Source organism: Aptenodytes forsteri, unplaced genomic scaffold, assembly GCF_000699145.1.
Source record: "Aptenodytes forsteri isolate BGI_AS27 unplaced genomic scaffold, ASM69914v1 Scaffold84, whole genome shotgun sequence".
Lineage (NCBI taxonomy): Eukaryota > Metazoa > Chordata > Aves > Sphenisciformes > Spheniscidae > Aptenodytes > Aptenodytes forsteri.
The window spans coordinates 1,221,664-1,238,912 of NW_008795492.1; the positions used below are offsets into that span (position 1 = coordinate 1,221,664).

At 52.1% G+C, this 17,249-nt stretch overlaps 1 protein-coding gene across 1 annotated transcript; it reads left to right on the top strand.

Moving 5' to 3' along the window:
- The first annotated feature begins 363 nt into the window (after window positions 1-363).
- Window positions 364-8,231, top strand: CLEC19A (C-type lectin domain family 19 member A). Its single transcript, XM_009281689.1, has 5 exons — window positions 364-454; window positions 5,707-5,872; window positions 6,362-6,455; window positions 7,237-7,369; window positions 8,152-8,231. The coding sequence occupies exons 1-5, from the start codon at window positions 364-366 to the stop codon at window positions 8,229-8,231; spliced, it is 564 nt and encodes a 187-aa protein (XP_009279964.1).
- Window positions 8,232-17,249: the final 9,018 nt, after the last annotated feature.

Sequence of the window (17,249 nt, forward strand, 5' to 3'; positions counted from 1 at the left end):
CTCAGGAAGCAACTGGGGGGGGGTAGATAAGGGATTCCCTTGCTCGCCTGCAGCCTGCGGCGTGTGACAAAGGATCTCCGGGAGGAGACATGCAGCCCCCGAGCCAGGCCGTGGGCAAAGGTCTGGGCACAGGTCCCTCAGGGTGGGATGCAACGAGTGCGCCCGGGCTCAGCTGGCGGCGGGTGGGGAGGCGCGTGTCGCTGGGAGAGCCGCTGCTTTTGGGGGAGGGAGCAGCACAGCGCTTATATCCACCTCCGCGCCGGCAGCCTCCCTGGCACAGCCCGGAGGTCCCGGACCGAGCGGCGACCCCTGCAACTGGCTGCCTGCGGAGCTGGGGGAGCGCCCCGTCCTCCCTCCCTGGCGATGGGCACCGGGTGGGACGTGTGTGCCCTCCTCTCCGTGGCGTTGCTTGCCGCCCAGGCTTTCCCCCAGACAAACATAAAGATCAGCCAAGGTGAGTGCAAAGCGTTGATTGCGGCTTGGGGTAAAGGCAATCCTTAAACTGCGACGGCTTTAGCAGGGAGAGGAGAGCGCGTATCTCCTGCAGGGTCAGCAGCTGGCTTTCCCCTTTCTCCGACTGCTCCAGAAATCTCTGACTTTCCTTGAAACCAACTTCCTTCTTCACTGGGGGGACGTGCCAAGAGCAGCCCCGGTCTCCCTCTCCTGGGATATTGAAGCTGTCTCTGCTCTGGCTTGCTTTCTTTCTGTGTAAGAGGCTGCGCTTTCGCCTTCAGCAACATGCGCTCGCGTGGCGTGATGCCGGGGACCCTCAGCCCTCCCTACGGTGTGTCTGGCGTGGACGGCAGGGGCAGCGGGCAGAAATAACTGCACGGAGGCACATGCGTGAGTGGTGCAGGACTGCAGCCCAGCAGCCCGGCAGGACAGGCAGGGAGGACCACCGTGGCACCTGGTTTATTTATTCACACTTACTGCATGTGAAAAGTGGCCACAAATAAGTGATTCTGCCTTATTCCCCCCCCCCCCCCCCCTGGCTGCTTTATGTCACTTAAGGTTCTTGCAAACTTTTTCATGGGGCTGGCGGAGTCGCTGCTCTGAGTTTGGAGTTTGTTTCTGAGCTGTTGGTGACGGTGGCTGCTTTATGTCACTTAAGGTTCTTGCAAACTTTTTCATGGGGCTGGCGTGAGCAGGAGTCGCTGCTCTGAGTTTGTTCGTGCCCCATTAGATTTGTATGGGAACGTGAGCAGAGAGGGACTCCTTAAGTACCATTCGGTGAGTTCGTGAGAAAAAGGATCGATATGAGCCCAGCTTTCCTGACAGACACCTAATCCGTGGGAGCTTCGCCAAAACTAATTAAGAAGGAAAAAAAACTCATGCAAGATAACTCCTATCGGTTAGTGCTGGCTGCAGGAGGGCTGCTGCCGGCGCCTGCTGTAGCCTCACGACTACAAACATACCTGGCAGAAGATTTGAAGCTGTAAAACCAGCTTGGTTTTGTTACAGGATTTGAAAACCAAAGCCCTCTGTGTGAAGGGATGTCACTTCCAACATGCTTCAACTGGTGTTTAAAATTTTACTTGGAAATTTGTAACATGTGCTTTAAAAAACACATCAGTGTGTGTAAAATATCGCCCAGTTATTAAATGAGCTTCACGTCCATCAGTGGATACCATCCCCTCTAGCTCCATATGTCCCCCAGACACACAGAGACTGAAAACCCTCTCATGAACCGCTTGTTTTGAAGGTGGATGCTAAGCAAGAGACTTTTTCATCTGTTAATGAAGGATAAATATTGCAAATCACATGAAGGTGGGATTGTTTGTCCATAATGACTGTGGTGTCAGGGCTTAAGGATGTGCTCCTAAAGCCATGGGTGACCTGAGGCATCCCAGCATCATACAGTAGCACTGTCTTAGCCCCTGCCACACGCTCCTGCCCACCAAACCCCCTTTTTAATGCTTGTTCTTTGGGTTTATTGAATAAAGAGGGCAGACGTGTCAAGGCTGTGGTGGGATGGAGGTCTGGCTCAGCCGGCACTTTGAACCCTCTGGCCTTGCCGCAGGCTGCTTCTGCTGAAGCTGTCCTTGGGGAGTCCTGGGGCTCCCCTGTCCCAGCCCTGTTTTCTCACCCATACCCAATAACTGCCCACTGCTCTGGCAGCGCCGACACAGAGTAAAGCCGTGCTGCCAGTCTTCCCCATGACCCCGAGCTGGTAAGAGGCAACTTGGCGTTGGTGAGCGCTGGGATGCTCGTCCTCAGCCCCTGCTCTGACCACTGGCTGGGGAGTGCTCCCCAACCCTCGCTTTCAGCATCGCAGCCCTCGGGTACCACCAGGTACCTGCTCCACGGGCAGCTCTGCCCAGGGAAGGACCCAGCCTTGCACATGATGGGGATCTCCTCAGCTCTTCTCCGTTGGCATCAACTTCAGATAAGTCTCTTGGGCGTTGATGGACACCCTCCAAACTCAGCTGCTTGCCAAGAACTGAAGAGGTTCACTTGCTTTTTCAGGTCAGACAGCAGCATTAGCTTATGGATGTGCCAAAAGGGGTGTTTCAAGACCATGCCTTTCAGTGAGGCATCTCCTAATGTCTCTAAGCTTTTTGGTAAGTCATCAGCTGTTGATGAAACGGAGCCCTTCGATGCTCTGCAGCAAGAAGAGCATCTGCTGCCAGCACTGACCTGATCGGATCTGCTGTCCAAAATGCTTTGATGGAGCTGCAGTATCCCCAGGAGTCTTCCTTGCACGGATATCTCTTGCCAACCTTACCTTAGCCCCAAACTTTGTACCTCAAATCTGTAGATCGCTGGAGGTGAGGCAGCATTGCACTTTGGGATGAAGCTGTTCAGGAAAAAAACTGCTCTTCCCTGGCTGAGCCAGTGGGAGTCACACAGTTGGTATTTTATCTTTTTCAGTAGCATCCTGGAATAAAAAAACCTCGTGAAACTAGCTGGGGTTTTCTCAGTTAATTATTTCTAGCTGGAAAGTGGCCACTTGGGGAAGTGAAACTTTTTGGCAGAGCAGTGCCAGCTTCTGCAAGATTTTGACAAGTGATTTTCCTGGCGGTTCTGAAGTGGGTCTCGGCTAGTAAATAAATAAAAAAGCTTCAGTTTTGTTGGCAATAACACAAATCCAGAGAGTACAAAACTTTTTCTGACCCAAAATTCTTGTTTTCCAGCTTTTCTGAGCTAGTAACAGCTGCCTCATATGAATCTTATCCTCAACCTAGTTTGGACATTTATTTTGCTGGTTTTGCGTTAAAACGTGGCCCTGACCTTAAAGCTGCTGCATTGTAAATAAGCAAAGGGAGGAAGGATTCTTGCCATCATTTTTCACCAGGAATTTGGGGACAAATAGATGAACTGACTTGGGGTTGGCAGGAGCCCCTGTCCTGCGGGCAGCGGCTGTGCTGCTCCTGCCCTGTGTGGAGGAGCTGATGCTGCTGGGGGTGATGTTTGCTGGGGTACTTAAAAGTGAGGATCTGGTCTAAATAGTCCCAAAACGCTTCCCCTGTCCCCTTTTAGATCAAAATACCATTAGCAGCTGCTGGCTTGGTTTATGAGGTTTTCCTACAGAGCCATGAGTGGGCTCGTATACTCACAAACATGCATCCAATTTCTTATGGCCTTTCTGCTAAAAATAGCCCCCGAACACCCCAGATAAAGCAGCACCCACAGTGGTTCCTGCCTGTGAAACTGGGAGCAATAGTTCTCCTCCAGAGAGACAGCCAAAGCCTCTGATCCTGACCTAACAGAAAAGATGCTAATTAAATGCTGACCTCCCATATTTTCCTTTTCAGTATATTTAACCTTAAATTCCTTCAGGCACCTCTGGTTCGCTGAAGCTCGTCAAATTAATGCTACCTAATGGGAAGCAGTACGGAATAACAAAGAAGGACTGCCTCCTCTCCATCTCTGACTCGGTTTTGGCTGCTCTGAACAAAACAAGGGTGATTTTCCCGGACGATCGGGGCGCCAACGGGCCCAGCTTGGAGCCAGGGCACCGGGACGCCTGCTGCAATTAGCACTCGGGAGCGAAGGGCCCCGTTTGTCGGGGATGCTGCTGGGTTAAGCCCTGTGAATTTTGCCACCGTGCTGCTAGAGGTGAAGAGTTCGTCAAGGCGCTTCACAGCCTCTATAATAAAACCCCAGTTCTGGGGGAGCTGGCGGTGCCTGTCTGCCGCAGACCCCCGGGGTGCCCTCGGCAGGAGGGTGCAGCAATCTGGAGTCGCCGTGAGCCGGGACCAGATCCCAGCCCTGTCCTGGATGGGAGGATGCGCCTCATCCACAGCCTGGCGGTGAAGCTGAAGCCTCGTCCTGTGGGTTTGACCCTCTGCCCTTGCTCTGCTTCGCTTTCAGTGTGGTGGGGACCCCTGGCCGGCGCCACGTGGGGAGGCGGGCTTGGCTCCCAGGAAATCACATCAGCTCTCGGCGTTCCTGGTCCTTCTGCTCTATTGCTATTATAGCAACAATTTGCATTTTTTAGGGCTATTCTAAGGTTTTTTCCAAATGCAACGATGGCTGAATGTGAATCCGAGAGCTGAACCCTGCATTGCCACTGAGCTGACTGTGGCTTGGCCACCCTCCCGTAAAGCTGTTCCTCTTGTTTCCAGCCCAGCGTGCCTTATCCTTTTTCCTCCGCAGCCCATAACTAGTGCTGATGAGGGTGGGAGAGCCCCCCGCTGCTCTCAGGGGGTTTGTTGCTGTGGGGTGCAGAGCTGCTCCCAGCCACAGCTCCTCCAGAGGGAGCGGCCGGGGGTCCCGAGGCAGGAGTGATGGGGCGACAGCCCCACGGGGTTCGGCACAGCGGGTGCACCGGCAGTCGGGTTGGCTTCCATGCCTTGCTCAGGAGGCAAAAAAGGCTCTTTGCATTTGTGGTTTGTTGCCTGGGAGGGGTGTGTGACAGGAGGGACCCGGGGGCTGGCTGGTGGGTGTTTGTAAAACACTCAGAGATCCCCATGTGGAAAGAGCTGATGAAATACGAAATTATCATCTGGAGGTGCCAGTGCTGGGGCAGGGAAGGATTTTGCCCCTGCAAAATGGCCTCTTTTGGGGTAACTCCCCCACTGTGCTGAAAAGTGGTGGGGGAGGAGGACCAGCCCCGCGGAGCCCCAGCTCTTATCTGGTGGCGGGAGGCAGATAGGCTGGCACCGCTCCCGGCAGCACGCGCGCCTCGCCCGGCTATTTATGTGGCTGAAATCCAATGCGTGCGTACGTGCGTGGCTGTGTCTGGGCCCAGGGACACAGGGGATAGTGAGGGGGTTTGCTCGGAGGGAGGAGGTGCAAGTTGGCCTTGCAGGAGGTGAGAGCAGGAGGGCCGAGTGCGGCCATAACCCTGCAGACCCTGGCTGTCAGCTCCCATCCCAGCACGGTGGCTCCGGTAGTGCCTGATAGAGGCGAGAGGAGCCCTTATCTCGGTTTCCACAGTAGCAAATGTCAGTGCCTTTATTTTAAGCACCCTCTGCCTAAAACGATGTCAAACTGAATCGAAATGTCCCTCCTGATTTAGGCAGATGCTAAAACCGAGAAACCCATGGCTTTTGCAAAATGTGTTTTGGCTTTTGCAAACTTTTGCACGGCTTCTGCAAGAGTTGTTTTTTCCATGCATGTGTTTGGTGGTTATTTGCCTGGGTGAGGTGGGGGGAGCAGGGCTGGGCAGTGCTGCCTCCGCTGCCTGCTCGGCTGCCTGCTCAGCTGCCCGGCCTCACTGCTTCGCCATCAGCTGCCGGATGTCCTCTGCTCTGCCCCCAGCCATGCCGGAGCCCGTCCACGCCTACTCCTGCCCGCTCTTCTGGACAGAGTACGAAGGCCATTGCTACCGGTACTTCCCCATTAACAAAACCTGGGCTGAAGCCGACCTCTATTGCGCCGAGTTCTCCATTGGCATCAGATCAGCCAAGCTAGCCTCCATCCACAGGTAAGGGGTGCAGAAACACGTCATCCCACCCTGGCACGGCCTGGGGAAGAAGGAAAATGGGGACGAAGTCCCATTCGCGCAGCACAACCTCTGTGCCAGCCGCAGGCTCGTGTCCCAGCCTAAACGTCCCTCTGCAGCAGCGACCGGGTCAAGTCTGATGCACTGGGCACACAAAGGCAATGTAAAAAATGCCTTTTCCTGGCCTGGCAGGAAAACTGACGTAGTATTCCTTCAATTTCCCAAAACTTCATTTTTTACTCTTGAAAAAGGGATAGAAATACAACATGATTACACAGGCTTTTCCCCGGCTCCCTCTCCCCCAGCTCTCACCCACACTGTGCACCTCTTGCACAGACTCAGGAAAGTAATCAACAGCAGTTAGAAGAGGGGGACCCATTTGGCCATGCTGTAGGGCGAATGCTTAGGGGCATGCCTGACCATTTGCCTGACATACCCCCTCAGCGGCTCCGTATTGCTCTGTTTTGCCAGCTGGGAAGAAAACGTCTTCGTGTATGACCTGGTGAACAGCCGCGTGCCGGGCATCCCCACCGACATCTGGACAGGGCTCAACGACCTGCGGCAGGTGAGAGCTCCCTGTAATCATGTGGGAAATGGCTTTGAAAAATTCACTTCCCTGCGTTTTACCCCTGGAAAGCCACTTGGTTTTCTTCTTCACTCCTTATAGCCCCATTAATTGGGTGGTGGCGTAGGGTCTGTTGTGCAGCACACGAGGGAAAGTTGTCATTTCATCCCCTCCAGTTAGCTTTCAAAAGAGAAGTGTTACTAGAATTAATACAGTAATAATTACTAATTGTTCACATCATTTTATTAATGGATTAATAGAAAGAGTATTGTACTGCTGGTCCAAGAAAAGCAAATAAACTGAAAATGTTTCCAACGCCAAAAATCACCAAGTTTCATTGCTTTCTTGTGATACTCTGCAACTTTTCAAAGCTGACATGTTGGAAATATATAGTCTAATATGTAACAAAGAAAAATCGAGACCATCAGGAGAACAGTCCCATGCCAGCAAATTTTTTGTAGATATTGGGAAAGGAATGGAAAAGAAAAAGGAAAAGGAACACAGAATTGGGTGGTTGTGTTAAAAAATATATGGGTTTAATTTCTGGGCTTCCCCTGGTGAGAACACTGCGAATGCTGGGGCTTTCCAGGGCAAGTTTTCAGTTGTAAAACCCAAACAAGCTGTTTGGCCTTTGCTGAGTGGTGACAGTCTCTCCCCGTGTCCCCTGGCTGTGTGGCACCGGGGATGGGGATGGGGACGGGGTCAGGGTCTGCACGGGAGCAGGACACCCCCTCCCCCCCCCAAACGCGGCTCTGCGATCATTCCCTCCCCCCGCCCCCAGGAGGGTCACTTCGAGTGGACGGACGGCTCCTCCTACGACTACCACTACTGGGACGGCAGTCAGCCCGACGACGGGATCCACTCCATCCCGGAGGAGGAGGACTGCGTGCAGATCTGGTACAGGCACAGCAGTGGTGAGTGCCGCGCCGGGCGTCGAGGGCACCTTAAGTCTTATTTGCATGTCAATAAATTCAATCCACTGTGGCTTGTGCTTTTCTGAAGAGGTTGCTGGCAGGCTGAGGATTTGCATTTTAATTTTTTATTATTTTCTTTTTTCTTTGCAGAGAAGGGACATGTTTTCTCTTTCTCCACGTACATACACACACACACACAAACACACACACTCGCTTTCCCTCTGCTCACAGCCCATCTCCCTCTCCCACAGCAGTGGCAGGAGGGGAGCATCATCCACTTTGAAGAAGTACTGAATTTAGCCAAAGGTCAAATTTTCCCATTTCCCCTCCCACACGGGAGGCCCGTGGAAACACCCATCGGTTTGCCAGCTCTTCCCTCCCTCGCTCGGGCCAGGGGCATCTCGCTGAAGCGGGGCAAGACCCTGCTTGTGCAAAAATCCCACTTCACACCCTCATTGCCAGTGAGACCAGTCAGGTGTATCCAGGCCCCCTGGACATACCTAAACACCCCGTCCATGTTGATATTTTGTGGGGTATGGGGCTGTGTTTGCAGCTGCCTCCCCGCTACCATGTTCAAGCTGGGGCCAGGCATCCCTGCCAGCATCCCCAGGATGCTGGAGGATCTGGAAGCTGCTGGGAGCGGGCATGGCTGGGAGCAGCGCAAATGGAAGCACATCCAGGGAAAGCCTCCTGCAACGGCAGGAGGGCCTGGTCCCGAGGGTGGTGCATGGTTACCTCCTCATGCCCTTTTTTGGCTAACGCCTTGTTTTTTTGGGGGGTAGCACTGCGCTCCTGGAATGACAACGCCTGCGGCAGAGCCTTCCCCTTCGTCTGCAAGATCCCCTCGCTGGCCCTGGACTGAGACTGCCGGCGCTGCCCGCGCCCCCCCTCATTTTGGGTCACGTCTTCAGCCGTGCCAGGGAAGAGCGGCCAGGACGTGGCACGGGCGGTGAGAGCTGCGGAGCTGCTCAGCATCCCTAGCCAGACCCCAGCTGCGAAAATCCCTCCCGGGAGCGCTGTGGGGACGAACCCAGCACTCACCCTCCCCATGGGCAAATGGCAATGGGAGCTGTGTTAAACAGTGAAGGAGCCCCCCAAGCCTGAGCTTTGGGTTTCAGATCAACTATCGCAGCGTATTAGAGGAAACCCATGATTTTATCAATACACCAAACCGTTAGCACAAAAATATAGCCATGCGTAGGAAATGATTTTGCCCGTTGATCTGTGAAGAGTGGAGGAAAAGTGTTATTTTCTGTTAAGTTATGCAAAATGCCTCTTGTGTGCGTTATTTTTCTCTCCACTACAATAAACAGCAAACAGAAGGTGGAGGCTCCTCCGTCTTTCTAGCGCTCGAGTAGCAGCGACTCCCTGGGGACGTGGGGACTCGTGCGAAAGGAGCTGGTTTTACCCCAGTCTGCTCTGTATTAAAAAGGTGTGTTGGGGGGAAGCAGATGACTGGGAAAGTTTATTTTATTGACCCCGACTGTTTTTTGGGGTCCCTGGGGCAGCCTCTGTGCACACCCTGCCCTTCGCCCAGCCCCCATCAGCCACACGGCATCACCGCATGGGGTGTATGGGGCCACTCAGCGCCCCACAGCTCCGCAATGTCCGTGTCCACAGCGGGTGAGCAGGGTTTGGCCCTGGCTGCTTTGGGCTGAGCGAGTTACAAGGGAGGCGGGTGAAGGGCTGATGTGCACCAGCTGAGGGACAGCCCACCCTCACAAACATTTCCTGGGTGGGGAGAGCTCACAGCTCTCGGTGCAGCCCTGTTTCCTAGTGGGATGATGCTCTTTCCTGCAGCTGTTGCTGATGTCCTCCTGTTCTGCACTGGCACCACAGGGGTACTTTTATCTACCAGGTAAATAATTTTTGGGGAGGTGTGTGTTGTTGCGGCAGCCCCAGTGCACCTTGTTTGGGATGCTCAGTAGGAGATGGGACCTTCCTCCTTGCACGTGGGTGAATTTGTGGGGCCTGGGTGCAAGTGGGGCTGTGGTGGTGCCAGGGCCCAAGGAAGGGCAGTACTATCAAGGCAAAAATGTGCTTCTCCTTCAGGGGACACGGCTGCAAGGGCACCACTGGACCTAGTCAAATGCAGTAAATCCAGTGCTCCCTGCAGGGTGACCCACCCTGCCCCTTGCCGTGGTCCCGTACAGCCCTGTGGCATCCAGGTGGCTTTGCAAGAAGCCCCGTGCAGAGGGGGCTGCCTCCCCTCCGGCCCCTTGGCCTCTCTTGGGAGCGATGCGTCCCTTTTCTCCCTGCTCTGGCAAAGCCCTAGGGTCTCGCGGCACCAAAGCAGCTGGGACAGCCCTGGGCTGCCCCGTCTCAGCCGCTGCCTGCAAAGATGAGCAAAAGCATCCTCATAAAATTGTCTGGTCTGCCTTGGTATCACCATCTTAGAGACATAAAATTTCAAAATGAAGACTTTCCAAAATGATTACACTGGATACAATGAGGTAAATAACTGAGGCTCTGCTGGGAGTGTCTAACTGCTTCCTTGGGTGTCAGCACGGCTTTCAGCTAAAATACATTTCCACTTGGAGAGAAACTGCAAAACTTGGTGGGGTAACGGTGGTGTAAGTGGAACATGTGTGTTGGAGCAGGTTTCTAAAATAAGGAAATACTGTCATCTCTGATTATGTATTTATATATATATTAATATATATAAAAATGAATAATACATATAAATAAAAATATATTATTTTTAATGGATTATATATATACACTATCCATATATTTATATGGAAAGTAAGCAAGTTGCGTAATTTTCAGTCCTGGGCAGGAGGCGGTGTTGAATGTGGGTTCTCGAGGCTTTTACTTCATCTGAAAACAATAAATTACCTATAGATTATAACAGTATGTAAAGAAACCAGCTGTAAAAAAAAAAAAATGTTCTTAGATCCAACAAGCTAACAAAACGTTGATGTGTGGGATCTGATCTGTGGCAGAAAAAGGGCTCGGGGAACCATTTTGATCGCTGCCCTAGAATCCATCCATGGATGGGTCCCGTGCCCCCTGCCGGCACGAGGACAGCAGGGTCGGGCATCCGAGTGGCACAGGACATGTGTCTGGCTGACTCCTGGCTCTGGGCGCCGGTGCTGAAGGGTCGTCCTGTCCCCATGGCGGAGATCAGCCGCACTGCAGGGGACCGGGGCCAGCACACCCCGCAGGGCCCTGCTCGGGCTCGGCCGTGCCCGGAGCCCGTCACCCGGACGGGGAGGGTCGGGGTGCTGGAGGGGCGGCCACCCTGCTGGGTGATGCTGCCGCATGGTGCCAAGCTCCGTTCCAGGCTCTGGGCTGCCTCTCCCCAGTTTCTTTTCCCTGTTCCTCCCGTGTCCCCTGTTCAGAGGAGCCGGGAGTTCGTCACAGCCAGGGCTTGGTACGCCTTGAGCCAAAAAACTCTCTTTTTTTCCCTGCAAGTGGCATGAGATGTTTCAAAAGAAAGGTTAAAACCTTCCCTTGGGAAAGCGTTTGAAGACTTGGGCCCTACTGTGGCTAAAAATATTGCTAATGGGGAAACCTATGAAAGCTGTCAGCTCCAATTAACGTCTTCATTTCCAGGTAAAAAGAACTGAACATGCGTGACCTGAAAGTCGGGACCAAAGTTAATAGGGGCTTTGTTTTGCAACCCCCCTGGCTTTCTCCCCAGACTCCAGGATACTTACTTAAAAAACAACCCTCTCTCCTTGCTAGTGTCTTCTGTTTCACAGTAATCAAATAAAATTCAGAAAACAACAGGAGTTTTCACCTCCCTAATGAACTTTTAGTGGATCTGGCGAGGTCAGTGCTCGGTGGAAGATTGGATGTGCCCTTTCCCTTGGCACAGACGGTCCTGGGCTTTGGGTGGCCGGGAGGAGCTACAGCTTTTCAGGCTGAACTTTTTTATTTTATTTTATTTTTCTGTACTCCTTGTCCCATAACCCCTAAATGCCCTGTTCTCTTGAATTTCTCCATCCTGCCTTGCCATATGGTGGAGGCAGTGGGGAATCTGGCAGCGGCAGGACTCTCCCACACCTCTCCTGCACATCACTTGCAAGCGACTGATGCCAGAGGGTCCTTCTGTGTCTCTGAGTTTTTTAGGAGCTGAACATCTTCCTTTGTAACGCATGAAAGTTGGGGTAAGCGTGAACAGTGTGTGATGTAGCCTGGGAGTGAACAAAAATAATTGTCTCTTGGTGACAAATGTCTTTACCCTCCTATACCCCATTTCATGGTCTGTAGAGACAACATTGCCCCCAGCCCTGGGCAGAGAGACGGGCCTGCCTGGACCATTTGCTTTTTGATTCTTTTTTTTTCCTATTACTATTATTCTTTATTTCCTGAAGTACGCTGCTGGATGTCCAGGGAAGGGAGCTGCGAAGACAAGTGCTGTGCTGTCAGCAGCTTGCCGGGGCGCGCCGGTGCTGCCAGCCGGCAGCAACCTGCCCTGGCGCAGGCAGCCTGGTGATGATTTTCCTCCCCCGGTTTCTGAACTGGACTGCTCAGACGGCTGGCTGGGCTGGGCTGAGCTTTCCTTTCCTCTATTAATTCAATAAGATTTTTTTTCCCCTGAAGATTACTGGGAGGATAAGGCCTGCACAGCTGAATCGCGAGCTTTTTCTTGTGCATCTCCTTTTCTCCCTGCCCTCCCCCGCTTTCCCTTGGTTTTAATTGCCTGCCTAGTGGAGCAGCTCCTGCCCCGGGGCGAGGATGCTGCAGAGCGGTTCCCTTTGACAGGGAACAAAAATATCTCGGGGCCAAAAAAAAGGCTTCCAGCAGCTCAATGAGTAAATTATAGACCTTTACTGGCTGTGGCAGTGTGGTCCATCACCAAAAAAACCCCCCAAACCACAAAACCTTATGATAAATAATGTTACCTATCTATGCGATGGTGTTAGCATTAATCCCCCCAGCTTTGGTGCATCCCAAACGTGTGCTGCAGAGAGAGACGGAGAAGCAGGGCACGAGGAAGGCGAGCAGGATTTGGCCCTGTGCTGTGCAGGTCCCAGAGGGTATTGGCTTAACCAAGATGTTTCTCCTGTTCTGCGGGGGTGGTTTCCCATCCCACCTTGCACCAGATACTCCCTGCTGCTGCTAGGGTATGAGTGGGACGGCGGGGAGCCAGCGGGGACAAACCTGCTGAGAAATGCTTCTCCTCTGGGCACAGGCTGAGCCCAGCTGCCCCTCGGGCAGGCAGGGGCTCAGCTGAGATGGCCGTCAAGAGAAGGGCCAGAGACGTGATCGAAGGTGGATTCATAAACTGTGCAAGCTGCTGGCATGTGATGGCACCTTAATTAATTGCAAAAGCTGAGTGAAGCTTCAAGCAGTGCTGGTTTTCCTCTGGGAGAGGCTCGTTGCTTCGGGCGGCTCCTCCAGCCTGGGGGACCCTGGGACAGGTCTGGCTCGGCACAGGGGCTGCCTCACGCCAGCACCAGGGCCCGTTTTGCTGTTGATTGCTCCTTATTGGTACCCCAAAAGTCTCCCTCTCTTTTGTGGCCAAGGATTTCCAGGCTTCTTGCGAACACCGCCTTGATGGGGAGCAGCGGTCCGTGGGTCAGCAGCCCTGTCCCCCTTTTGGCGCGGGGCTCTGCGGCACAGTCACCTAAAAAGGATGGTAAAGTTTTTTATTAACTGCTTTTGTTTTGCAGGGGCTTGGTAACTTGGCTGGAAACTTTCATTCCTGGGTGCAAATTGTCAGAGACACTGCTGATCAGTTTCTGCTAGTAAAACCAGTCAGCCTTGAAGGCCATGGAGCCAAAGCGCAGGTGACATGAGAGAGAAACGAATCGCAGCTGGCGCCGTGAATGTGAATCCCCTGGAGTCAGTTAGCGAGGGTGGAGCTTTTTTGGGCAGACTGCCGAAAGAGCTGATACTCCTCAGCAATACCTGGTTGCAGTTCCCAAATGAGGTCCCAGGTGCCGCGCTCCTGCTGCGTTGGCAAAATGTAGCCGTATTTAGTAATCTGCAAAAGTCTAGTCCAGCTCTTGGGGTTACCATGGCAACTAGATATTTGCTCATTTGTATTTCTTGAAAATTATGCTGGGCTGTTGATTGCACCGTTTGTGAAGCTCTTTGTCAGGGGGCTGATAGAGTGTTGTTTGTCAGGGCTGTATGGGAGTGACTGGTGCTGTTACTAAGCAGATTTCTGAATGGGAACTTTGCTGGAGGGTGGTGTGTTATAACTGCATCCCTCCTGCAGAAACCCAGTAACATAACCCCTGGCCTAGGAAGTGTGTGTTTGCTCTGCTCATCCCCTCTGACATCCATTTGTACTCGTGCAGTTGCTTGGGATAACGCAAAATCCGAGTGACTCGCTGTGGGAGACCTTGCTAAGGACGGGACAGGGGAAGGCTCGCAGGAGAAGCTTTCTTCTCGCGCCTCCTTAGCGTGGAGGGGACTCTAATAAAATATCCTCCTTTGGCTGCGCTCGGAAATCTGCTGTGGGGTAGGAAGGTGAGGAGGTTTCATTCGAAGGTAGTTTGAGGAATAGCCGTCTCCCCCGTGTGATTGGGAGAGGAGGTGAGAGCAGCGCAGCTGGAGGGGCCCTGGGGGCAGCCCCCGCCGGCCGCGATGGGAGGGCTGTGGTCCTGCTCCCGAGGGAATAACCACCGTCTTCTGCTTCCAGAGTGCGTGGAGACTTTGAGGTTTGGGAATATGCCAGCTTAGATTAAATGCTTACTAATTTTTGGTATTGCAAAGCCGGCACTCACTGCGGAGCACCGGGAAAGGATGGTGCTGCAGGGCTGTAGAAGAGGATAGGGAAGGGTTCTTTTTTTTTATACTGAAGACAAAATTAACTTGATTTGGATGGTGATTAGACTTAATGGCCATGGGTTCCTGAATGTCTGTTGACCCACAATCCAGCGGTGGTTTAATAGCTCAGCGTTCATTGTCAAGTATTTGTTTAACAGCGAAAATCCACTTGCCACTAATTCCTCTTTTATCTCATTGAGATAATTAAATTAGGAGGCAGGACATCATGGCAGGTGCACAGATAGAAGTTGTTTTGTGCAGCTTGTCTGCATGAGGGCATAACACCTTTGTGGGGTCCCGGTCTGCTCATCAGTGCTGGCACTGGTGCCTGTGTGGAGCATGGGGGCTGCTGGACCTCATCTCCTCCATCACAGCCAACCTCCTCCATCCTCCCACCACTGGCCATGGGTTGCACCCAGCAGACACCAAACGTGAACGTCACAGGCAGAGGGAGGGGAAGGAAACGGCAGAAGTAAGGGTTAAAGCAATTAAATGTGGAGGGTAAGCATTCACAGGAAAGGGCCATGGCCTTTATTAATCTTCAAAGCATCACATGAAGTCACGGTCCCAAGTGAAAGCTGAATGCAAGTGACGAACGTATTCATCTAATATGGATAGTTACCCTGGATTTAGCTGGGTTGTGAAAGTGATTATAATTTGGCAATAGCAATAAGATTAACAGCTCTAATGAAATCTTAAATGCCAGCTTTGTAACCTGCCCTTTTTTCACATTGACTCCATCAAGCGACCTGCTGTAGCTGTCTGGGGGGCCTGCATGTCGCTTTGCATGCGATCCCTCCAATCCCCCATGCACACATGGCCTGATTGGGATTTTGGCGTTATTTATTACCCTGCGCCCCACAACCACACAGGTAACATGGAGTGGCTCCTGCTCTGGCAGTAATGCAGGCAGGGCACTGAAAATCCTTGCTCAGGTTTGATGTTTTTGGATGTAGTCTGCCTGTACAGTAAATTCATCCTTCATCGCACATTGTCCTGGCCCCCTGAGTGCTCCCTGCACCTGCAGGGATGTCCCTCGCAGGGACGACTGCCAGGGCAATAGTCATCGGGCTCCCAAAGCATCCTGGCGCTGGTGGGTTTGGTCCCTTCAACCCTGGGTACCCCCAGGACATGACTTTTGGGGAAGGACTGGTGAGTTTGTGGCTTTCGGTGGAGCAGGGTGAGGCAGTGGTGAAGTATGCTCGCAGTTTCTTCCACTCCTGGTTTTAGCATACAACTATACAAGGCACAAAATGCCTATCAGGGTGGGGTTTTTAACTTTAAAATGCCAACTCTCACTGCTCATATTATCTGGCAGCTACAGCCACCACGTCCTCTCTCGCATTTCTTTCTCCATTTTTCTGGTTTAAACTGAGCAAACCCAAAAAAAGCTGCTGTTTTGTTCAGATGGCTCAGTGCAGTGAATGACCCATTTTTCTTCTTGGATGAGTCATGGATCGTCCTCTGAAAGATCTCATTATTAATATGCCATTTGGGGGATATGTCTGAATTTTCCAGGAGTGGCAGCGGCCCTGTCTGTGCTCACTAAGGGAACCCACACAATTAATGGCATATGCCAAATGGCTGCACCCTAATGCAACGGATTTAGTATCTATGTATTTTTAAAGGATATATTGCTTTTTTTACGGTAATTTTTAGATACAACATGCTTAACGCTTTTTCCTTATTAGAAATTTGTTGAAATTCTTCTCGTAAGCAGGGGAAGGGGATCCCTTCCCAGATGGTATGTCTTGCAAAAGAGAAGCAGAAGAGGACGGGGGGGTTTATTTTTCATGTGCAGGATGGTCGCAGAGTGGGGTTGCAGCTCAGGGAAAGAGCGACCATCACCCCTGCATCTGGGCTGCCAGGGCAGCGCATCCCAAAGCCCTGCTCTTTGTCCTTTGCACAGACCTCGTTAAGCCGTTGGAGAAAATGAACCCTTGTGACAGATGCCCCCTAGAAGGGGAAATGCAGAGTCCTAAGGGAGGAGAACAGAGTCGAGTTTATTTTTGGAAGAGGCCAAATGAACCATCTGGGCTGTCTGGACCCCACCTCAGATGGAGGCAGTGCGCTCGTTTTATAACGGTACTTTTATTTACAAGTTGAAATATGTTTTCCCTTACATTTGTGGAGCTCCTGCCTCCAAAACACCACCTGAAGTGTGACTTTAAACACCACCTTCCTAGTCTAGCAGGTATATTAATTCAAGGGTACCAAATGCAAGTTGAAGGAGGATTATGTTCCTCCTATTTTCCATTTGTTGGTTTCCCTTGAGCTGCATTTTCAAAACTTGACTTCTCTGGACCATCCTGCAAATGCTCCGTCTCCAGCAAGCCTTGTGAAAAGGTTTAACCATATATACACACACACATATTCATTACATATACATGTGTAACCATATATAAATACACACACATATATTGACGTACTGCATTACTATTATATCATAACCATTTTATGTACGAACACCCGCACGTATCCTCTGTATGTCCCACATCTCACTCTCCCTTTCTCTCACCCTGTGGTGCAGAGTAACCAGCACTAAGGTCTCACCCATGGACATTTCTTCTGCAGAAGAGCCCAATTACATCGTTTTGAAGTTTCAAGCGACATATTTTGTAAGATTTACACTAAAACCTAATTTCAGGCTGATTATATGCCATAGGAACTTGCGGTGCGTATCACCTCATTAGCCTGATTAGCTGGCTGAGCTGAAGGACGAGCACTCTGTGCTCTGCTGAGAACGGCTTAGAAAAAATGCCCAATAGTCAATAAGGTTTTTGGCAGCACCGAGTATATTTACGGGTTTGGGGGTAATTCTGTTTATGGGGATTTTGGGATCAGCCGGGTGCTGGGATCGGCCCCGTGGATAGGTGGCTATTTGTGCGGCTCAGCTCTGCTGGGAGACCGAGACGTCCCCTTGATTAGATTAGTTTTGCACACTGAGCTCTGCCTCTTTTTTTTTCCCCTAATCCCATGCCTGTTATTGTGGATCTGCTGAAAATAACAGGTCTTTGCCAGTTTTGGAGCTGGGCTTGTGCGGGAGCAGAGCCTGGCCGCGTCTCAGCTCTCCCCTTGTTGCAGCGGAGCATTTGGGCGTGCAGAGGTTCGATGCGGGGCGGGGGTGGGGTGGGTGTACATGGGAGCTGGG

What these genes read in the sequence shown, in the direction of transcription:
- CLEC19A (XM_009281689.1), top strand. Translation starts at nt 364, where the DNA reads ATGGGCACCGGGTGGGACGTGTGTGCCCTCCTCTCCGTGGCGTTGCTT. An exon ending in AAACATAAAGATCAGCCAAG is followed by an intron (nt 455 to 5,706) that starts GTGAGTGCAAAG and finishes CTCTGCCCCCAG; the next exon opens with CCATGCCGGAGCCCGTCCAC. An exon ending in AAGCTAGCCTCCATCCACAG is followed by an intron (nt 5,873 to 6,361) that starts GTAAGGGGTGCA and finishes CTGTTTTGCCAG; the next exon opens with CTGGGAAGAAAACGTCTTCG.